We start from the raw sequence: 24,910 nt of genomic DNA, 5'->3' as shown, positions 1-24,910 counted from the left end.
ATAGTGGTAATTGTATCGAAATGTTCATCGTGATAATAAAGGTGAATGTATTTTCCATCTTTAAAATCTCGGCCTCGAAACAACAGAGGCCCACGCACTTCTTGAGGGTACAATTTCAAGGTGTAGCGTGGAGCTAGGACATTTTGCAATGTTTGCATCTCAAGAATGCCGCAGTGTGTGACTTTGGACAGGCCTGCTTGTTGTAACAGAAGTTATGTTTCGCTCGGTCCGATTGTCGAATGTTCTCCCAGTCTCTTTTCCATTCTATCGTGTCGTTCTTGTTGGCATAGGTTCGTCCCACCACGATAGCCCTGGCTAAACACATGTGGTCTTGAAAATTGTTAATTTGAATGAAGATTTTTTGGAAATGCGAAGGTTGTTGACCAATAAGGTCTTTCTGCGTTGTCCGGTCCCTTGAGGAGGAGAGATGTGGGTCATATCCAGTGTGGCTTTTCCATCGGTGATGTCAAATTGGTCACTTAATTGTTGCACGTGTTGAGTCTTGTCCATGACTTAGGAAGCGGTCAATTCTGCAGGGCTGCTAAACTCGATCCAAACAGGTGATCTCAAGCCGTCGTGTTGTATGGAAAGTCTCAAGCAATCGTATTCTTTGGGTTGACATTGTCGCTTGAGTGTGGTGAGCAAAGAATTCTACATCTCGGTGATGAACCCTTCTGCTTTCTCTAACGGTACTTCGGACTTGAAATCTTTAAACTTCACCGTTCACCGTGTATTTGTAAGCCGTGGTTCTAAATTTTCTAGAGGGAGGCTTTTCCGTCTCTCGAATGGAATAGTATTTTTCAGGATTGACTGGTGAACTTGAGCTAGGTGCAGACTCTGTGGGTTTGGATTCTGGTTCACTGATGCCCTCTTCAAAATCACTAGCATGAATTTGTGCCAAGACTTCAGCTCTTGTACGAGGCGATAGATCACGTTTCTGCCTCTTACTTTCTTCTTCTTTCTTCTCAGATGAATTGGATCGTTTCATCTTGATAGCAAAAAGTCAAATGACTAAAGTTTAAACACCATTGACTACTTTATAGTCATGACAGACCAGCGTATATAAAGGGTATGTGTCTTGTCCTTTCACTATTCATTTCACTCTCAAACCGAGCACAACGATGGAAGAGACTACCCAGATCGAACGTTTCATCAGAGCATTGCGAGGGGTCATTAGAAAATTTTCTTCAGACCAGCCGTCGGACTACTCTCCTTCCTTTCGAGATAAAAGTCAAGATACTTGCTATATCTGTCAGAGGAAAGGGCATTGGTCTTCAGAGTGTTCAGACTGTCAGAAAAGCAAAACAGGGGCTAGCAGAGACAAAAGTCAAGATACCTGTTATTATTGTCAAGAAAAAGGACATTGGTCTCCAGATTGCCCTAAGAAACAAGAGGATCAAGAAGAAGAGAGGGATTCTGTAGAGGAAGAAGAAGAGGAAGAAAGTAGACAGGTGAAGAAAAAGAAACAGGAGAAGAAAAGAAGATAGGAAGAAATTCAGGATGAAGAAGAGGAAAAGATTGTGACTGTGAAGAAATTCAAAAAACAGAGAGAGTGAACAAAGAGACAGAAGAAGTCTATGAACTTTTTAAAGTGCTATGTTGTGAATTGTGAATTGGATTGTAAATGTTTATAAAAGAATAAGTTAGGTCTAAAAGGTAAGTGTCTTTGGGTTTTGATTTTAAAATAAGAACCTACACTCACGTACTCATACACAGGCACGTACTATAGGGGAAAAATGGTTGTTTGTTTTAGTTTGAATGGATGTTGGCAATTGAAAGACTATATCTTTTCGAGAGACATGGGTGGCACTGAAAAGGGCCTTTTTGGTGCATGGGTGAGTTTAAACAATCAACTTTAGCTGCCTTAAGCCTTTGCCACCGCCAAGGCCTACTTCTGAACTGCGTACTGTTGATGATGGTGATTTGGTTGAAATCACTAAGGGTGGTACGGTAGGCTTAGTCACAGGGTTGGAGTGTTTAGCTCGGGAAGGTCGTATTCTCTTCGGTTGTAATAAAGAAGTCTGATACATTTGTTTCAGACTTCTTAACTCTGCTAAAATGTCTAACAGTACCGTGACCGTTTGACTTTCACACCCTCGTTTCTTTGCTGCCGCTTCTTGTTGTTGTTGTTGTTTTCTTACCTCTTCTTCTTGCTGCTATTGCTGTAGGAGAAAAGCTTGTTCCGCTTCCTTTTGCTGTTGTATAAATTTCTCCAATTCTTCTTTCTGTCTCTGTCTAAAATTCACCACGTGCGGTAATGAAGGAGAAGGTGGCGATGGTTCCGGAACAAATTCTTGCGAGGTAAGAAAATCCACAAAATCCCAATTCACCTCTTCTGAAAGTAAGTCCGGGTTCCCTTGGGTAGTCTCCACGGCTGGTGCACCCTAATTTATCGTTTTCTGAGTTTCCGTCATGTTGAAAAACTGTCGCATGGATTGACTGCGCACAGGCGCTAGCGAATCTATATAGGGAATGTGACGTCACAGGCTGCTCTCTTCGGATTGGACGTGGGCTGACTGAATTTTGTAACGCGTGTTTGGATTGGTTAACCAACTCAATCCGTTTCAATCCTTCTTCTCCCTATAACTAACCGCCGTTTGCTGCATTCCTTCACCTGTTCTCGGCACCCCAACATGTGGACCGACGTGGAATCATCAACTTTAATCTCATCGATGATGTTCCGGACGGACATACCGATGTATGTCCGATCCAAGTGGACAATTGTCAGGATGAAAGAAACAAGCCTGTGGATGAGAATGATTTACGTGGAGAGGCAAGGATACCTAAAGAAGGTTCTCATTTACGGCCCTGAAGTCAGACGTAGTTTGAGGAAAAGAAGAACATCTCAAAGATGCCCTCTATGTTAACAGTAGGGTATGTTAACATAAAACCAAAGGCCCTTTTCAGGGCCCCTTCATATGCCTCGAAAAGACCTTGACTTTCATTGCCTATCCCTTTTTTTAAATAGAGACCTCTCCCTGTTTAAATTTCCCATGTTCAATTTCCATAGACCCATAAGGTCGGGACCGTATTAAAATAGGGTCCCGACCCTGTTCCATTTCCCATTGACCCTATAATGGATATAATGTTTGTCCTGTTTTTCCAGTTATAGGGTCAATGGGAAAAACTAATGTTCTTTTCCCATGTTAAATTCCCATAGACACTATAGTGGATATGTTGTATAGAAAAAAGTCTCAGCGTCTATGGAAAACTAATGTTATTTGCCTAATGTTAATTTACATAGACCCTATAGTCGATATGCCATATTTTCCATAGTAATGACCCTAGACCCTAAACCGTCCCATCTTACTACTACTGTACATTATGTATTATATGGTGTGCATTTCTAATTATATGCTGAGTGTTTTAATTCCCTGTTTTACGTTATTATTTGAAATGATGCTACTATAATGGTGTGCAAACTTCATTATCTGCTGTGGATATTTTAGTATATGTAGTCAAACGCATTCTCATCAGGATCAAACTGAGAACACTTGTAAGAGACGAATGTAATATTGCACCGTTTACGAAGAGAAATGTGAGGTCTGGGAAAATATTTTCTGTACTAGAGGCTGAATTAGATATGACATTTTTTGCATTTTAGTAGCTGAAATTACCTAAGCTCTGCAAATCCATAAAGATTTGTATATTAGACTATTGTAAGATGACGTCATCGGAAGACATATTGGAAGACATCATATAGAACTAAATAACGATAATACGACAATTCAAACATATCAATGCAAAATGATAAAACATACGTCAATATAAAGGGTATATAATGGACATTCTGTCGGTGTCTTAGTAATGTATGTATTGATTTTGTTGTTGTTGTTGTTGTTGTGGGGTTTAACGCCATTTTCCAGCATACGATAGGCTATGCATGGCGGCCAGTATTAATGGTGAAGGAAGAACCCGGGAAAAACCTGGGAAGAACCACCGACCCACGAGAAGCTACTGGCAAGCTTTCTCACATACTCACATTGGTCGAATCCTAGACTCGAACCCACGCAGACAGAGGTGAGATGACAATGATCCGTAACGGAGAGCGCTTTAGACCACTCTGCCACTCGGGGCCCCATTTGATTTTGTAATATATGTTTTGATTTGTTCCCAGCATCACTTGTCGAAAATTTACACATCTTACTTAATGCCTAACTTTATAAGAGCTTTTGTCATCTTGTTTTCATTTCCGACCACACAGGCTTAACTTTGTTTGTAAAGATATTTTACTGTTCATTCTCTCGGACCCGATGATTAATCAGTCACTCTTCAGACGACTGGAACGGTGGCGTCAACATTTATAAAGATTTTATCTTGTGCATGTGCATTCGCTTTTATTACTTTAACTACCGGAAAGACACATATTTGTGATTATTTACGGACGCTGTTCATATTTGGGAATATTTATGGACACTGTTCATATTTGGGATAATTTATGAACTCTTCATATTTGTGAATATTTAAGGACCTTATTCATATTTGGGGTTATTTATAGACTCTTTATACTAGGGATTACTTATTATAAAGCAAAGATTAGTCATGGCCGGGAGTTAAATGATTTGCTGTTAGGTTTTGGCTACAACTTTTCATTTGCTTACAGTTCTTTGACCCCATGATGGATTCTTGAGTTTAGTTATTATAAAGCAATGACTATCTTGCCTTCAAAGTTGGGTTAAGGTCACAGCCATGGAACACACGACATAAACATGGGTTCAACATTTAAACGCTGATATTTTGTTAAGGGGCCGAGGATGAATCACAGGTTATGGAAATTGATGGGAGGTGACTGTCATCATTTTTTGGGGTATTCCACTTCAATAGTTTGGTATTCTACCCAAAGCATAAGTTACAGGTATGCGGATTTAGTTTTGAGTCATCTCAAGATATTTACTAAATAGCATTAAGGACATTTAGTTTACTTCATGGGTCTACATTTAAAGCTCCTTTCTATATTTTTTCGTTAAATTATATCACTTCAGACTGGTTATAAAGTATTTAAAGAACGATTTCAGACGAAGCCAGATAGTTTGGTGTAGGATTCGCAGTCAGGAACTCTCTACTGAGGATGACAAAACATTGCCAACAAGGAAACGTAAGACAGCTATCCCTCCGCCTCCACATCACAACCGGGCTTGTCAACCTGGTCAGCGTTTACTCTCCCACACTAAACGCCACAGAAGATACCAAGAAATAGTTCAACGACGAGTTAGACTCGCTCATCGACAACATTCCCAAGGAAGAGAACTTTATATTACTGGTCAACTTCAACGCTAGGGTGGGTGCCGACCGTGCCTCGTGGTCTTCCTGTATTGGCAAGGTTGGCCTTGATAAGATGAATGAGAACGGGCAGGGTCTCCTTGAGATGTACTCGTACCACGACCTCAGCATCACCAATTAATTGTTTCAGACAAAGCCACAGCACAAAGTGCTCTGTAGGCATCCCCGTCCAAACACTGGCACCAGCTGGACTTGCTCATTACCAGACGGTCTGCCTTGAACGGTGTGCTTCTCACCCGTACCATCCACAGCGCTGACTGAGACACCGATCACTCGCTGGTGTGCTGAAAAATGAATCTTCAGCCAAAGAAGATCCACCTCTCTATGCAAGAGGGTAATCCACGTATTGATGTGAGCAAGACTTCATATCCAGACAAGACTGAGGAATTTATTTATGCCCTTTCCAAGGCGTTCAATTCAGAACCTACCAAATGAATTGTACCAAAGAAAGATTGGATCACATCAGAGAGACTGTACAGCACAGCCACACGGATCTTTGGTAAGAAGCAGTCAAAGAACAACGACTGGTTTGAGGCTAACTCCGCCACTGATTCCAGCCATAGAAGAGCGTCGTAGTGCTCACCTTTAATATAAGCGAGGACACTACAGGCATACAGGTCCACCAGAAGCAAACGTGCGGATGTTAGCACGGCAGTGCGCCAATGAATCATGGCTTCAGCTCTGTCAGATCATCCAGTCAGCAGCATATATCGGAAACATCAGAGGCATGTTCGATGGCACAAAGAAAGCAATAGGTCGAACGAGGAAGGTAACAGGACCACTGAAGTCTTCCGCAGGTGATACCATCCACGACAAAGGCAAGCAGATCAAGGATTGGATGGATTACTGTTCTAAGCTGTACTCCAAAACCACGTGACCAACGATGCCCTCAACGCCATTGAAAACCCCCTCTCATGGCCGAACTGGACGAAAAACCTACTGTGGCAGAACTAAAGAAGGCCTTAGAGAAACTGTCCAGATGTAAAGCCCCTGGGAAGGATGGTATCTTAGCAGATGTCATCAAGTGCGGCTTAAGTGTGCTGCTCACGCACCTGCACGACCTCCTTTACCAGTGCTGAGATGAAGTTGCAGTTCCTCAGGACATAAGAAATGCCTACATCGTAACCCTGTACAAGAAAAAGGGCGACAGTAGCGACTGCAACAATTACAGGGGCATGTCCCTTTTCAGCATCGTGTGGAAAGTCTTCGCAGGTGTCATCCTGAACAGACTGCAGACGCTTGCTGAAGTGTATCCAGATTCGCAGTGCGGGTTCCGCGCAGAGAGTTCCACAATCGACACGATCTTCGTCATCAGACCACTGCAGGAGAAATACAGAGAACAACACAAACCCTTCTTCGGGCCCTTTATAGACCTCACCAAGGCGTTGGATGCGGTCAGCAGAGACGGTCTCTTCAGAATCCTGGCGAAGATTGGATGCCCTCCAAAGCTGCTAAGCTTTATCCGGTCCTTCAACGATGAAATTAATGGCACAGTGTAGTACGATGGCTCAACGTTCGACCCCTTCGACATCCGCAGCGGAGTTAAATAGGGATGCATCCTTGCCCCAACGCTCTTCGGCATATTCTTCGCTGTCCTGCTCAAGCACGCCTTTGGGGCATCCACAGAAGGGATCTACCTGCACACGCGATCAGACGGCAAACTGTTCAACCTGACACGACTGAAGGCAAAGAGCAAAATGGGAGGAGCGACCATCAGAGACATGCTCTTCGCAGACGATGCTGCTCTGGCCACTCACACAGAAGTTGAATTACAGCGCCCTCTGACTAACGACTGCCAACCAAAGAACGATTTTAGAAACATTGTTATGACATAAGACAACCAATTTAATTTCCGTTTCCCACTGCTTTACTGGAAAACTGCGCAAACTGGTCATAAATGTTTTGTTTCCAATTTGGAATTTTCAAAGGCTTAAATTTAGTATTCGGCATCTGAGTCGAAATTATAATGCAACTAGCAGTAGGCTGGTAGCTATTTAGCTTTTAAGCAAATCTTATTCTGTTAAAATCGATGTACAAATATATATATATATATATATATATATATATATATATATATATATATATATATATATATATATATATATATATATATATATATATATATATATATATATATATAAGAAATCAAATCAGTGGACACATTAATAAGACACTAATATAAATCCAAATCCGCATTTTGCGCTAGTTCTGCTAATTCAGCGACTGGCACAAAAGTTCTTATCCCGGATTGCAGTGCATTTTACTTTAGTAACGGTGCATCAGTAAATTCTCTCTGCAGGGTCTTTTCAATTCATCATAAAATGTTTGCACATCGTATATAATCAAAACTACACAGCATATAATAAATCAATCCCATGACATAGTGACGTCTGCATAGCATATGCAACTTTGAATTTACCTTAACATATATTAGCAAATGCACATCATGTATTATTCAATGTACAACATACAATTAAAAACAGCATACAATTAGAACGACGAGCATATAGTAACAATTGCGCATCAATTATTTAAAAGTGCGCATCACAAAATAAAACGTGCATATCACATAATAAGTAATGCAGGTCATATAGTAAAATACGCAGATCATATCTAAGAAATGCACATCCTGCAATTTACTGCATGTATTAGCGAATGCACAACATATAATAAGGAATGCCCACCATAAATTGTTGTTGTTGTTGTTGCTGTTGTTGTTCTAGAGTTTAACTTCATTTTTCAGCGCATGATAGGCTATACATGGCGGCCAGTATAACTGGTGGAGGAAGAACCCTGAAAAACCCAGGGAAGAACCACTGACCCACGAGAAGCTACTGGCAGGCTTTCCCACGTACCCACGCTAGCCGAGCCTTGGACTCGAACCCACGCAGACAGAGGTGATATGGCAGTGATTTTGAACGGTGAGTGCTTTAGACTACTCGGCCACTCGGGGCCCCCCAAAAATTGTAGTTTCAGCCGGATGTATTAAAAACGGACCGCTTAAGACAACTCTGGCGTTCCATATCAACAAGCAGCATGATGCGATTTATTGTACAGATCTGCTGACGTGCATTGCTGGTGCTCTTGGCGTCATACACAAACTGGCTGGATTCAAATGGGAACTCCTTCTCCTCATCCCCACCCAACCACACCCCAAAAACACACACAAAAAAACAAAAAAACAATAGGAACATGGACGGATATTTCGAAGGAAATGTAAATGTTTGTTTATATCGGTCAAGTTGGAAGACGAAACATGCACAAATGGACTCAAGGAAACGAAAAATAAGTACAAGTGTACTCACAAGCAAACGACGGAACACGTACAAGTTTACTCACAAGGAGACGACTGAACATGTACAAGTGTGCTCACATAGAAATGATGGAACATGTACAAGTGTAGGCCTACTCACAAGGAAACGACGGAACACGTACAAGTTTACTAACAGGGAAACGACTGAACATGTACAAGTGTACTCACAAGGAAACTAGGGAACATGTACAAGTGTGCTCACAAGGAAACGACATGACACAAGTAGACAGTTATTGATCTTGAATCTATGGATTCGGTTTCCATGTAATGGTGTTCACTTTAAAAATTGTGTTCGTACTAGCATCAAGTAATTGTTTTGAATATTATTTGTGTACGCAGTTTTACCGATGTTTCTTCTTATTGGTACAGAAGCAGCACTACTGCATACTATGAAAAATACCAAATTCCAAACATCTTCAGGAAATTGTAGTCCTTGCAAAAATAATTTTCTGACTCATAACGTACTGTCAGACATTTGGGAATACATAGATAATTGAAGTTTATAAAAATAAATAAGGTATACATATATATTCGAACAACTGCTGCTATTACCGTAGAAGCTGATGATTCCATGTAAACATTAGCTTTCAGATGGGATTAATTTCGCGAAGGAGACAGAGAAATAATAAATAACTGAAAAGTACAACAGATATAAAAAGAGTTACACGCTTCCAAACTACGGAAAATGACTTGAGTAAATTGATAAGAGAAAATGAAGGGCGTCTTAAAATAATTAATAACAAACGCTCGATTAGTAATGATCTAGTTGATGGCAGAATTTCAAATCGATGCTTGCAACAGTGATAGTTTTACATAAATTTGCGACGGAGGAATGGATAAGCATTAGAAGTAATAGAAAAGGGATCTTTAAATCCAGTGTTTAGCAGAATTATTAATAATAATAATAATAATAATAATAATAATACAAATAATAATAATAAGTATAAGTATTGAACATTAAAATAAAAGTCTTGTCAGTATAGTTAATGTGTGTAGTTATTAGTTACGTCGTTAAATTCAGAGATATGAAAATTCGATTTGTATTTTGTGTTTTGACAATCGGAATGTTTAAAATAGTAAAACAATTAGCATTACTGTTATCCCCGTGCAACTTTTAAAATGTGAAGATTATGTCTTCATGTTTGTCTGTCTGTCCGTCCATTAGTAATACACTTTATCTCTAATTCTATTAAAGATACAAACTTTAAATTTTGGGATAAGACCCCGGGTAGTCCTTAGATAATCATTGTGGTTTTTAATAATCATTGTGGTTTTAGAATTTCCATTATAACTCTTGGGATGGGAATGGTTTATGTGAAGATGTATTGTTTGTTAAAATATAAAGATTTATAGTCTTGTAGGTAGAGATATGAAATTGGTTTGTATTATCTTCAAGCCATACTTGGTTCTGTCAAAGTGTTTCATTTCTTGGGTGCCCTCACATAGGAGCAAGCGATTTCACCTCTAAACATGTTTTTGTCTACGTCCGTAAATTGTAATAATAGCTGTCTACTACGTGTCTGCCCTCCTCCCCCCCCCCCCAAAAAAAAAAAATTGTTTCTGCGGGCGTCCTAGTTTCATTAACTCCAAGAAAATTAACTTTATTTCTTGAAAAGTAGTCAACAGTTGAGACCTGTTCAAAATTTTCCTTTATACTTCCTGTCAATAAGCTGGCGGTATACGGGGTTTACTTTGTCCCTTTATGTGTGTAGGTTAATCCGTCTTCAATTCCCATGCTGAAACTCTTATACAGCTTCGCGTGACATGTTGCGAGGTCTCGTAGCGAGGTTGTGTTTGAAGTCATCAACTTCAGTGTACACAATTTGGCACAGTTTCGGTCACCGGAATAACGAATATAATTCGTTCGGGATCTGCAGATCACTGCCGAGCGGGATTTCAATATGGAGACGATAGATTCGTTACACTACGTAAGATTTCAGAGAGCTCGTATTTCATAATGAGACCCTCGGCGTACTTGATATTATCCCATAATTGTCTTTTATATTATATTATATTATATTATATATATTATATATATATATATATATATATATATATATATATATATATATATTTATTCCCAACATTTGGTTAAGAAATGTCACTTTCAGCTGCACTATTGTACCTTTAACAAACTTTCACTAAAAGTATAATTGGTATTAGTATGTTTACCATGTACATGAACAGAGGGAGGGCTTCACAAAACTTATATATATATGTGTATATATATATATATATATATATATATATATATATATATATATATATATATATATATATATATATATATACTTTTTGTATTGAAAATGTTCCAAAGGAATTCCAAATCAGTTTATGTGTTTATTTCAAAATCATGTTCTGTTATCCCCGGGCGATGAAGATGACAGTGATGATGACGACAAGGATGACTTCACCACAGTCAAATGATGAAGAGGATATTCGTTTTCTTTTGCTGAATGCATATATATATATATTACGAAAGGCAGTCTACTTTTAAGTACATCCAAGGCTCTGTACTTTGTGCCAATATGTTATCGTGGCTGGATTTGCACAACCACGAGGACCGCCATCGTGGATTCGGGCGTAACTCTCACAGGTGTATTCGCAGCCAGAGTAATCAATATAACGATCCATATAGGCCTGCACACAACGCGAAGAGCATTCCAGATCATTAGCACAGGTCTGCCAGTCTAAATAATAATAATAATAATAATAATAATAATAATAATAATTTGAATAACGAATTTGACAGCAACAACGTCGACAACAGCATAGCAATAACTACAAGAAGAATATAAAATTTGACGCGAGTTAAATATTGTATGAATCCTAAAATCAGTTCAGATGAAATAATTTTCTCTAATTTCAGCCTGATAATTGGATATAAATTTGAAAGTTTTTGCTAAGAATGAACCATCAGGAAAATCTAAAGAATTATGTCTAGCATGGCATAACCTGTTTAGCAAGAAATGAAGGTAATTACAACTACAATTTACTTTTTAGGATGTTAACATAAGTAATAAATGTGAATGCACACATGAAACTGCATGACCATACAAGCAACATTATTTAGGAAACTGCTACAAGCGATAAAGTGAGTCTGGCATACTTTGTCAAAGAGAGAGAGAGAGAGAGAGAGAGAGAGAGAGAATTATAGCTTAAACTTGCTCTCGGTTACACATTGAATGATCCCTACTATCCCATTATGTAACAAAGGACTTGCTTTATTTATTGATCTAAATGATCTGATAAAAAATACTGTACTCCTTGAGTACATTTATATGCATTACAAATATTTTACTCCTTGAGTACATTTATGTGCATTAAAAATACTGTACTCCTTGAGTACATTTCTGTGCATCAAATATACTTTACTCCTTGAGTACATTTCTGTGCATTACAACTATTTTACTCCTTGAGCACATTTATATGCATTAAAATTATTGTACTCATTGAGTACATTTATGTGCATTAAAATACTTTACTCCTTGAGTACATTTCTGTGCATTAAAACTATTTTACTCCTTGAGTGCATTTCTCTGCATTAAAATACTATACTCATTACGTACATTTCTGTTCATTACAACTATTTTACTCCTTGAGTACATTTCTGTGTATTACAACTATTTTACTCATTGAGTATATTTATATGCATTAAAACTATTGTACTCCTTGAGTACATTTCTGTGCATTAAAAATACTTTACTCCCTGAGTACATTTATGTGTATTACAAATACTTTACTCCTTGAGTACATTTCTGCGCATTAAAACTATTTTACTCCTTGAGTACATTTCTGTGCATTAAAAATAATTTACTCCTTGAGTACATTTCTGCACATTAAAACTATTTTACTCCTTGAGTAAATTTCTGTGTATTAAAACTATTTTACTCTTTGAGTAAATTTCTGTACATTAAAGCTATTTTACTCCTTGAGAACATTTATATGCATTAAAATACTTTATTCCTTGAGTACATTTATGTGCATTACAGATGCTTTACTTATTGAATACATTTATGTGCATTAAAACTATTTTACTCCTTGAGTACATTTCCGTGCATTAAAAATACTTTACTCCTTGAGTACATGTCTGTGCATTACAAATACCTTACTCATTGAGTACATTTATGTTCATTAAAACTATTTAACTCATTGAGTACATTTATGTGCATTAAAAATACTGTACTCCTTAAGCACATTTATGTGCATTACAAATACTTTACTCCTTGAGTACATTTCTGTGCATTAAAACTATTTTGCTCCTTGAGTACATTTCTGTACATTAAAACTATTTTACTCCTTGAGAACATTTCTGTGCATTAAAATAATTTACTCCTCGAGTCAATTGCTGTGCATTACAAATACTTTACTCACTGAGTACATTTATGTGCATTAAAACTATTTTACTCCATGAGTATATTTCTGTGCATTAAAATACTTTACTCCTGAGTACATTTCTGTGCATTTAAAATATTTTAGTCCTTGAGAACACTTCTGTGCTTTTAAATACTTTACTCCTTGAGTACATTTCTGTGCTTTACAAATACTTTACTCACTGAGTACATTTGTGTGCATTTAAACTACTTTACTCCTTGAGTAAATTTCTGTGCATTAAAAATATTTTAGTCCTTGAGAACATTTCTGTGCTTTAAAATACTTTACTCCTTGAGTACATTTCTGTGCATTACAAATACTTTACTCATTGAGTACATTTATGTGCATTAAAACTATTTTACTCCTTGAGCACATTTATGTGCATTAAAATTATTTACTCATTGAGTACATTTATGTGCATTAAAATTATTTTACTCCTTGAGTACATGTATGTGCATCAAAACTATTTTACTCCTTGAGAACATTTCTGTGCATTAAAATTATTTTATCCCGTTGGCGACACCGGTAAATAGTCTTATATTTACACATAGATTACCCCGAGGTCTACTTGTTAACCAGACTACAAACTGATGTGGGGTGGGAATCTTAATATCATGATTTTTTCCGATTTGAATAAGAAGAAGAAAAAACAACGGATCGATTTCAAAGCCAAGTGTATGAAATTTATAAGACAGTGCTTCTTGTTACCCCTATATTCAGCTGCAAACATTACTAAATGAAAATTTGAGCAAATCAATTCTGAGCCGACCCTTTAAAGTGTTGATATATTTCCGCAGACACTAATATCTACGTCATAATGAAAGTGAATGTCGATGGAGCAAGTAAGATCAATCTGCTTGAAGCAAACTACCGTTACTTTCTTTTAGAGCATCCTTTTGCTTTGAGACTACTGCTTTTTACGTTTCTGACGGACCCCCCCCCCCCCCCGCCCCACTAACACACTCTCCAGACAAATCAGGGCGTTTACATCTGTCTGCTGCAGACAAAATAAAAGAACTTGGCCTCTTCCTGAGTAAAGAACACAACTAAACAGCAATTTAGTGTACTGAGTGAGTATTTTGTTTACTGCCATATTAAAGCTGACGTGTGAAATCGAAAGCTTAAATTGCATCTCATCTCAGGTACTATAAAATGCCTTTTTGATCCACATAACCAATGTGAAAATCTGATTTATGCACCAAGGTATTCAGACTGGGATATGCCACTGAAAAGTGTATCTTTTCATTTTTATACCTTATATCCCACGGGGAATATGAAAGATAAAGACAAGGAATAATAGTGGGATTGGTTTTGAACACACACACACACACACACACACACACACACACACACATATATATATATATATATATATATATATATAGTGTGAGAGAGAGAAAGAGAAATTGTAAGGGTTTAAGTTTAGACAAGTCCGGCTTACTTGGACCTGGACTTCCACAGTCGATATAGAAGGGCTCCTTGATCTGAAAATAGCCGCATGAATCTGCGCCCTTGTTAAAACGGCAGCCTACTGGTGAGCATCCTGATTCGACCTGGCGATGGAACAGAAAGGAAAAAATCTTTTATTTCGAAATCAAAGTCAACCCAGACTAAGAGAGAGAGAGAGAGAGAGTTAACAAGACAGCTACATATGCAATGGATGTACTTTTATGGTTGTATGTGCTCTTGAAAAAATGTTGTCACTTTCTTCTCCTTGTCTTTATTGCACTTCCATCCAAGACGAATAATCTAAAACATGGTACAATGGTATACTGAATCACGCTTTGAATAAAGTATCGCTTAACTCGAGTTTTGTCTATTTCTTGAAGGATGATTCGAAAATGCCAACTAAATGTATACAGTCTTGGTATAACACCATTGATCACATTACTATGCTCATTTTTAAGTTATACCACCTTTAATAATGTGTGTATTACATACGTCGTGTCATAACACCTGGAGAGATTTTGATTGGTTAGCTGTGCAGGTGGAATTTGTTAATTAATGCGCATGTAAACTAAACAACTTAAATTTGCCACCAAGTTATTAAATGGTCGAGACGCACACTTTCCTGATAGACAGATCAAAACTAGGCAGAGACTGAACCTGGAGACGATATAACAGTAAAACAAAGCATATTTCCAAAACCAGAAAGGCCTGAGTATTGCCGTGTCAACAGTTGATCACTTTTCCCCGGTGATCATAGCAAACATAGCTCTTTTATATCTCAATGAATAAAACCCGAAACTGTTCAGTCTACTGATTATTGGTTCATACGTACCTCATTGCTCCCTAAAGACAAAAAACTCGCAAATTATAATGCACATAAAGACCTTGTGCAAAACCTCAGTCTGCAAAAGGTTCCGGCGAAGGAAGATAATGCGGATAACAAGCTATTGCAACATGTAAAAATTATATCCACGTCAATGTTGATCAGCACGAAGTCATATCCAAAGACTGACCAACTCTGTCGTCGACATCGATTCTATCTATCCTACACAAATCCATACCGAATCATGTCGCATCCAGCATGTACGTGTGCAAAACGCATCGATAATATCGATGACGCTGTTTCAAGGATGCTCACACACGATATTTGGTGGCAACCGCTGTAGCGGCAATTCTGAGATCCACGCGAACACACACACACACACACACACACTAATAGAAAAGCCAGTTAAAGGGCGTATAATTCTTGGATCAAACACTTATAACGTTTATGTGGGGTTACATATCTACTCCTTGATTTGTTGCCGATGAACAGATTACAAACTTTCCTTTGGATATACTTGAATGAAATCAGTAATTGAAACCAGTTATCTAATAAGAATGTTTCTGTTGAGATTTGTCGGCAAAATGCACAACATTAATGTTTATATTTGTAGTGTTTCTTTGTAGGAGTTAATTTACATGCGCAATATCATGTCCCAGCTGGTTTGCTAAGGCGATCTCAAATGCACCGGGTGGAAAATGTTTCCCAAAAAACAGTTAACAACAATCAAACTACGATTCATTTATGTGATAAAGAGGATCTTAAATTAATATACATTTTATGAAGCTCGTCATGTTTGTTTTTTCATTCAGTTCAGCAAAAGCTTGCTAACATGAAAACAAATATCATAACTGGTTTCGGAAATTCCACATAAAATGAAATCATTTGCGATCCTCTATCGCAGGAACATCGGTATTTAGGTTAACATACCAATTTCATAATTTATCACGTAGTTGATACACTTTACATACAGTGTGTGCAATTTAATAGTTTTGATATGACAACCTGTTAACATGTCCCTCTATGTGCTTTTGACGAGTGGAAATACGGTCACAGGGAATCGTTACAAATATAATCAAAAGTATCAGTCAATGGACAAAGGGTGGCGGTGGGCATGGACTACAGATTATGACAAGCGTGATTTAAATGGTAACTTACAGGAGAAAATACACTCACCTCTGTTTAAAGAAGAATGTGGACATTTACCAGTCTCCCAACAGACAGAAAGGTCACCAACCGCATTTTTTTTTCGGAGTAAAATAGCTCCGACGAGCTCATGTTTCAAACTGTGTGAAGCAATTCCGATTCTAAAAATAAAGCTTGTTTATGTATATGTCTACAATACTCGCACAGAAGCAAATAATGCAAATATCTGGTCACAAATACATTAAATCTGGTATATATGCGTCCAGTAGTTGTTCCTTCATATCCAGTAATCGTTCCTTCATATCCAGTAATCATCCCTTCATATCCAGCAACTGGAATACTTACTAGTGGGCGCTTTAGGTAAATATTGTAAACATTATGATCGATTTATACACCTTCTGTGTGGCTCATCTTACGTATCATGAGTGAATGATTTGACACGATAGTGTACCGAAATTTGTATCGGAGATCCAGTATTGAAAAAATGCTGATCTGTGTCAAGTGTTCTATTAACTTTGAATGACAGTTGCTCTCTGAACTATAATTTGTACAAAAAATATATACTTTTAAATGTTACTGGTTATGGAGCTGCACATGATTAATTCAACTAGCGTCTGGGACTATTTTTACTTGCAATAAATGAACAATAAATTATTCCTTCTTCTTTCTCTCTAGACTATTTCCATTAATGTAATAATTATGTGATAAGCACAATCTCGTATGGGTAATGATTTAATACGAAATGTATGGAACACGTTGGATAACGTCCAGCTTTTGCGGGCCTTGGGTAGCAAAAGCTAGCATTCTCCAACGAGTTTCATAAATTCAGTATTAAATCATTACCCAATTGATATCCTATATATATTTAATTTAATGATGTTGCAATTTGACGTCAATACGTCATGAAAGAGTATGGTCGAATTAGAACGTCATCAATTATTTTAGTATGCTAAAATAATATCGAATGTATACCGTTCCTAGGGGCCCCGAGTGGCCGAGTGGTCTAAAGCGCTCACCGTTCCGGATCACTGCCATCTCACCTCTGTCTGTGTGGGTTCGAGTCCAAGGCTTGGCTAACGTGGGTATGTGGGAAAGCCTGCCAGTAGCTTCTCGTGGGTCGGTGGTTCTTCCCTGGGTTTTCCAGGGTTCTTCCTCCACCAGTTATACTGGCCGCCATGTATAGCCTATCTTGTGCTGAAAAATGGAGTTAAACCCTAGAACAACAACAAAGTATACCGTTCATCTACGTTCAGAACATGTCTCTTTCCGAAACAAATCGAACAGTTAGTTATAAGTCCGAAGAAGACGGGAACCAATCGTAGTGATACTTCCCGAACTAGCAAGTTTTGTCAGGCGAACATCCATGAGAAACTACCTGGATAATTTCTATAAGACTTTATACATACAATTATCACATGGTCTAGTTGGTCTCTAATGGAAATGGTGTTGCTCAGACATCGAAATATGGTCATATCAACAAGGGGTTTTCACGGAAAGTCTTTTCATGACGTCTAGCTGGTCAAGAATGAAAATGGTGCCGATCTGATGTGACGTCCAATATGTAAGCCAAACGGTTATCTTTAAAATAATGTTATCGCCACTCCTCCTGGAGTTTTCACTAAAAGACTTCATTTGGATATCTAGTGTATTGCAAATGAAAATGGTGCCGATCTGATGTATAATATTGTCAGCATAGCAGCCATTTTAATACTCTTGTTATCCCTACTACTGATGAATGAAAAGTCATATTGATAAAGGGTTTTCACAAGAATTTTTATGATATATAATTGCTACTAGATGAACATGGCCTCGCTCAAACATCCAATATGGCGGCCACTGTAGCCATCTAAAACATTCTTGTCAATCTAATTCTCCTGAAGGAATGGTCATATCAGCATGAATGTTTCACTGAAGACTTATTATGATGTCAGTGAAAATGGATCTAACCTTACCTCCAATATGGCTACCACAATCGCCACCTGGCAAATGATAATTTATCTAATTTTCCTTCATGGTTGGTTATAACAATATTGAACTTTGACTGTGAGATTTCTTCTGATGTCTTAATTGGTCCGACATGAAATCCGGTATCCAGTAGGCAAATTCTTTTCACCAACTACATCGTCAGTTCCGTCGAGAGACTTATTTTAGCTGCGGTGGAAGATGCTGAGGACGTTCTGATTTTTTTAACCCAATCTCTCGCTTGGTTTCATGACAGTTTCGTTTTAAGACGATCCACTAAAACGGTACCTTGATCTCTATTATTGAAAGAAAGCCCTTCGGAAAAACTGTAACTACAAACATACCAAAAAACATACTTTCAGCAAACTTCCAAACAAAAGTAATATTCAGAACTGTAATGGATATAATTGAACTTCACAAGCGATGCAGGGGGTGTATCTCAATCAGCCAATCCAAATGTCCATGTGTATGATATAATCGTATCATGACAATTACGCAAAAACACAACATCATCACAACTTTGTTCTGGTGTTACGAGGTAAAGGGGGGTACATAATCTCGTATCGCGAAGATCCCACGAAGCCACGCTTAAGTCAGATTGATGAAAATTGCCTCGAATTATAAATAATGACCATGCTGAACTCTCCTCAATCCCACTGATGTCATGATAATTGTATTGTCGTCAACACTACTTGATGACATGTCATCCCTAAATAAAAAAGCAAAGTTTGCGTCTATTGAAACCGAATGATTTATTCACTTTTCACCATTTCATTTTCAATGATTAATATTACAAATTCAAAGTGCAGATACTTGATTAATGACAAAAACAACTATAATATTGTATTTAAAAAGAAACGGATGTTCGTCAGCAAAAACATGGACAAATTTGGGAAATATAGCTTCGACTACCCCTGAGTATGAAATTGTTCCCCAGGTGATGTTCTCGCATCTCATGAAAATCCGCAGTCATATACAAGTTGAAATCTGCAACGTTCTGGCAGCAACGCCTTTTCTTATGTTACCTCAGTTTATAATGGAAACGCAAAAAGCAATCAAAAATATATACATTTTAACCCTTGAGTCAGCCATTATAATACTGTTATTGCTAACTTTTGATGTTTGTTTTTCGTTGGTCAAAATATGACGCCCAGTTTCTGTAGTTAGCATACTGACTACTGAGCAGACCGCCTGCAAGAATGAGATAAGTGTAATCTTTAATGGAATCAGATCACAATTATTAGTTCCAGTTAAGAACCCACGAATGTATTCCCAGTCTATTGTAGAGCATTTTTTTCCTGTCTCCTTTTGGTGCTGATACAAGAGTATGATTTAGACATTCTTGGTATGGATTTAAAGGCAATTGTTTATTCTTTTGAATATGATCTTATGGTGTGGTTGTCTGTATATGTTTTGGTGACAGTGCACAGTGAGTAATAAGGCCTTGGTGATGTTCCGGAAGTGAAATCTGTGTTCCATTGCACATTACTTTGTTTACAGTTCAGCCTCTCAAACAAATGCCGGTGAACATATGACAAGGACTATACTGTGAGTTCATCTTTGAATGTACTTTATAATGAAATATGATTTATTATCATTAGGATACAAAGAAAAGTTCAGTACTGAGAAACAAATGTAGAGAATATATTGTAAATTTGTGTTCTGATTCCTAATCCTTTCAGTGAGTCGAAGTTATTCTACTCACGTCGAAAGAGACGAGGACGTTCCAAATAAGGCTACCGCGTAATAACCGAGACAACCAACTGTGTGCCATCGTTGGCATTAATCTTTGATTTGCCACTATATACAGAGGTTCGTATAAAAATGCATTTTTCGTGATAAATGAATCTTACATTTGTTTTCATCCCCCCCCCCCAAAGAAAGAATATTTCCATGAAAGGTGGAAATAATTAACTCATGAAATAGTCAATATGTGATAAATTACATGTAAATTGGGTGTATCTAAGTCTTCAGATAGTCAGTATGTAATAAATTACAAGAAACTTGCATGTAATTAAGTCTTCAAATAGCCAACATGTGACATATTACAGGTTAAGTTGCATGTAATTAAGTATTCAGATAGTCAACTTGTGATAAATTACAAGAAACTTGCATGTAATTAAGTCTTCAAATAGCCAACATGTGACAAATTACAGAAAAGTTGCATGTAATTAAGTCTTCAAATAGCCAACATGTGATAAATTACAGGAAAGTGGCATGTAATTAAGTCTTCAAATAGTCAACGTGTGACAAATTACAGGAAAGTTGCATGTAATTAGGTCTTCAAATAGTCAACATGTGACAAGGAATGTTGTATGTAATTAAGTCTTCAAATAGTCAACGTGTGATAAATTACAAGGAAGTTGTATGTAATTATGTCTTCAAATAGTCAACGTGTGATAAATTACAGGAAAGTTGCATGTAATTAAGTCGTCAAATAGTCAACGTGTGATAAATTTCAGGAAAGTTGCATGTAATTAAGTCTTCAGATAGCCAATGTGTGATAAATTACAGGAAAGTTGCATGTAATTAAGTCTTCAAATAGTCAACGTGTGATAAATTACAGGAAAGTTGCATTAAGTCTTTAAATCGTCAACGTGTAATAAATTAAATGAAAGTTGCATGTAAATCAGTCTTCAGATAGACAATATGTGGTAAATTACGTTCAATTGTTTCGTTTTTAATGCTCGGTTGTATAATTTGGCACATTCAATAATCGATAGATAAATTGGAAACACATCCATATACAATATCTAAAGATTAACGTTCAGTACTGCAGCAATTCATTTTGCAAAGTTTTTTTATATAAAAAAATCAAATAATAAAGATGTTTGTACCCTGAAACAACACCTTTGAGCTTTTGTTCGAACGGCATTTTCTAATATTTTAGAATGTCTAGCACAAATAATACAAATGAAGATTTTTGTTTAGATGCAATTCATGAGAAGTAATTATATGCACGCTCACCTGACATATGCACTCCAGGCATTCCTGGGATACATTTCCTGCAACAATTAGAAATAGTCCATGAAGGTTTACCGTTAAGTCATAGAATGACATTTTATATTCAAAGGACCTGGGTAGCAAGTATATTAAATGAGAGTATGGTCTCTAAAACCAGTGAAGTAGTTGGCAAGCCACCCACCTACCCCTCTCTAATAAACGTAACTTTTGTCGGTTTCTCTAAGAGGATCAAACCAACATTGATCTATGCTCATTGTGCACATTAAATGAGTTGTGCACTTGTGGCCATACCCGTAAGTGAGACTGAAGTGAAACATTTATTCTTGTTTATTTATCTATCTTTTATATATATATATATATATATATATATATATATATATATATATATATATATATATATATATATATATATATTACTGTTTTCGCAAGTCGTGAATGACTGTACTGGTTTTATGTGACTGTTTTCGACGTGTATACTTTTTTAATATATCTTTTACAATTCTACATTTAGCACAGAATAAAAAATAAGTCTACAACTACGCTCAATCGACCAACCTTTATATCTCTGGCAATAAATAAATATAAGTCTCTGGACGGCAAACAAATTAATGAAATTGTAGAGAGAAGAAGAGGAAAATGACCAACTGCAACATTTTGTTGTCAAGCATAAAATTCATACATATATTACATTATCAAAGATACAAACCTCCATGGAAAAGATGAGCCCTCTTTTCCACGTATGTGGCTCCTACCATGGCGACAATGGCGGCAATAGCAAAGGTTGCACGATGCATTATGTTTGCTGCTTACCCTATACAGAAATGAACGTTTAATATGGAGTTACGTACTTATATAGCGGTACAAAACACAGTATATAACTGCATACAAGTGTCTCCTGATTTTCACCAATTCAAACATCAAAGTTAGTTGCATCAATGTGTCATTTGAGTAACTGTAATAACAAAGAAAACGTTTCCCTATGGCGGAACAAAAGAAACATGTGGTTTGAGCCAGGTTTATTTTGCTTGTTTCAGTAGCATTTCTAACAGCTAAATTACATGCAACACATTGTACTGATAGTTCTGCCTTTCAAACGCATTTTCTAGTCAAGATATGAATTCCAGGAGTGGCTGAGATCGTATGCAGATTGAAGGACAGACGTGTCTGGTTAAGAATTCAAGGCCGATGATTGCAGAAGTCGTGATCATATCATTGCAGTTTGTTTTTGTTTTTAATTTTGTACCGAAAAATAGACAACAACTTCCTAGTTTATCCCCAATGGCAATGACAGTGATGTGTTGTAGGACAATCGACTTGTTTTACGGTGATGTGGGGTAATCGACTTGTATGACAGTGATATGCTGTAAGGTCAGTCAATATATTTTACAGTGATTTGTTGTAGGCTAATATATTTGTTTGAAAGTGATGTGTTGTGGGGTACTCGACTTGTTTGACAGTGATGTGTTATATGGTAATTGACTTGTTTGACAGTAATGTGTTGTAGGGTAATTGTCTTATTTCACAGGGATGTACTATTGGGTAATCGATTTGTTTGACAGTGATGTGTTTATACAGTTATTAAGAAAAGTTTCACGTAGATCAAAAGACTGAATAGGATGATCGATGGATTGATATGTCTCATGATGCCGAGAAAAGGTAATGGTTGATACAGTGTTGATCTGGTCTATGCAGGCACAGCCGATCGTTGTTTAAAATTGTGATAAAGGTCTGGGTGGTTGCCAGTTGATCATAGCAATTATGTTCACACTAAAATTCCAATAATTAGATGATCATGAAAATATTGGTTTGGGTACTCTAATTTATAGTTTAGTTTGGGGGTGAAGATAATGGCTACTGTTCTTTCGTGCGAGATTGTAAACCCCCATTTGTCTATCCATGTCCCTATGTTATCTAAGCTTTGTTGGATTTATTTAATAACGTGTTTGCTGGCTGGGTTACCCTCCCTCCAGATTCCGCTATCGTCGTCAAATTGCGATAGGTTAACTTTAGTGGTGGCTATGTTATGGTCTTGGTCATTAATCATAAGATTGAAGAGAGTAGGGCTGAGTACACTCCCTTGGGGAATACCATTTTCAAGTGACAGTTCTTCGGAGTGGGTGTTGCCTACTCTTGTTATAATCTTGTGACCTGTTAGAAAGTTGTCAATACAGTTAAATAATCGCCCCTTAATTCCGAAGTGGTTTAGTTATGCAATCAATCCTTTAGTCCAGATCAGGTCAAAAGCTGAGGTTTCTGTCTATTTTTCTCATGGAGTTGAAAACTATTTTTATATCTGCTTCTAGTCGGAATGATTGATCGATGGTAGAGCGCTTGTTTCGAAAGCCACATTGGTTTTCAGATAACAGGTTGTTGTTTTCAAGGTGATGTTGTAATCTGTTTACATTATGGTTTCCATTATTTTACAGATATTATTGGTAAGGGAAATAGGTCTATATGAATTTATGTTATTGGGGTATTTGCCCGGTTTAGGGATGGGAATAACTATGGCTTGTTTCCAGCTATTAGGTAGCTGTCCATTGTTCCAAACTGTGTTTAATAGCTTTATAATGGCTGCTGTTATATTGTTAGGTAGGTTTTTATATAGTATGTGCCCTATTTGGTCTTTAGCTGGGGATGTTTTTTTTTTGGAGCCAATTGCTGTACCCCATTCATGTAGAGTGATCTCGCTATTTAGGTTCGAATCATGGGTATCAAGGTCTTGAAAGAGGTGGGGTTGTGTGTTTTCTATTTCCTGCCTATGGTTTTGAATTTTGTTTGTATGGTTATTATTACTGCTCATGTTGGCAAAATGATTGGCTATTATATCAGCTTTTTCTTTATTGGTGGTAGCACCTCTTAATTTGGGTTTGAGTAGGTTGGTTTCCCTTTAATGGCTCTAATTTTATCCCAAACTTGTTTGGAGTTTGCTTTTAGGTTTAGTTTGGAGCAGAATAATTGCCATGAATTATCTTTAGCTGTTTGTGTGATTTGTTTTAGTAATTTTTCTTTATCTTTGTATTGGAGAAAGTCTACTGTGGTTTTGGTTCGTTTAAATTTGTTTAGGGCTTTTTTTGTCCTTAAGTGCTATTCTGCATTGCTCACTCCACCATGGTACTACCTGTTTATTTTTTTGGGTTTGTGGCTTTTGTTTACTCAGTTTTACTGCATTGATGATTGTACTTATTATATTATCATGATAGATGTTAATGTCTGGATTTTCTAAGTTTTATGTGTTTATTTTAGCTAGTATTGTTTTAAACTGGTCCCATTTTGCTTGGTTATATTTCCATCTATGGGGGGGGGGGAAGGAGTTACTTCAATGGGGTTATATTGAGGTTTTATTTGGAGGATTATGATAATTGGGAAATAATCGCTACCAGGTGTATCTCCTTGATCTACACCCATTTGGTAATTTGTGCTATTTTAGGGGTGCTTATGGTGAGTTCTATGGCTGAAAGGGAGCCATCCTCAGGGGTTAATGTTGTTTTTGACCCGTCATTAAGGATGACTAGATTACATTCAGTTATCCATTCTTCGATCGTTTTTCCTTTTATAGATGATCTAACCCACCCACCCCCATAATTCACTGTGTGTATTGA

General features: G+C 37.2%; 1 protein-coding gene across 1 annotated transcript; it reads right to left on the bottom strand.

Moving 5' to 3' along the window:
• Positions 1–10,920: 10,920 nt before the first annotated feature.
• On the bottom strand, positions 10,921–22,139 carry LOC149794206 (lysozyme-like). The gene is made up of 4 exons (XM_089968314.1): positions 22,018–22,139; positions 21,315–21,352; positions 14,409–14,520; positions 10,921–11,283 (listed from the first exon to the last, which is right to left on the bottom strand). The coding sequence occupies exons 1-4, from the start codon at positions 22,103–22,105 to the stop codon at positions 11,087–11,089; spliced, it is 435 nt and encodes a 144-aa protein (XP_089824440.1). The 5' UTR covers positions 22,106–22,139; the 3' UTR covers positions 10,921–11,086.
• Between the last annotated feature and the right edge of the window lie 2,771 nt (positions 22,140–24,910).

This window comes from Sinohyriopsis cumingii, chromosome 8, assembly GCF_028554795.1.
Source record: "Sinohyriopsis cumingii isolate HCF-2022 chromosome 8, ASM2855479v2, whole genome shotgun sequence".
NCBI lineage: Eukaryota > Metazoa > Mollusca > Bivalvia > Unionida > Unionidae > Sinohyriopsis > Sinohyriopsis cumingii.
Note: the sequence above shows the minus strand (reverse complement) of the source record. Positions and strands in the feature narration are given on the sequence as shown.

Bases quoted from the DNA above. Each gene is read 5' to 3' on its own strand.
- LOC149794206 (XM_089968314.1), bottom strand. From the start codon at position 22,105: ATGCATCGTGCAACCTTTGCTATTGCCGCCATTGTCGCCATGGTAGGA. The intron at 21,353-22,017 runs GTTTGTATCTTT...TAATTGTTGCAG, and splicing joins GGCTCATCTTTTCCATGGAG to GAAATGTATCCCAGGAATGC. The intron at 11,284-14,408 runs GTAAGCCGGACT...ATTATTATTTAG, and splicing joins CTGTGGAAGTCCAGGTCCAA to ACTGGCAGACCTGTGCTAAT.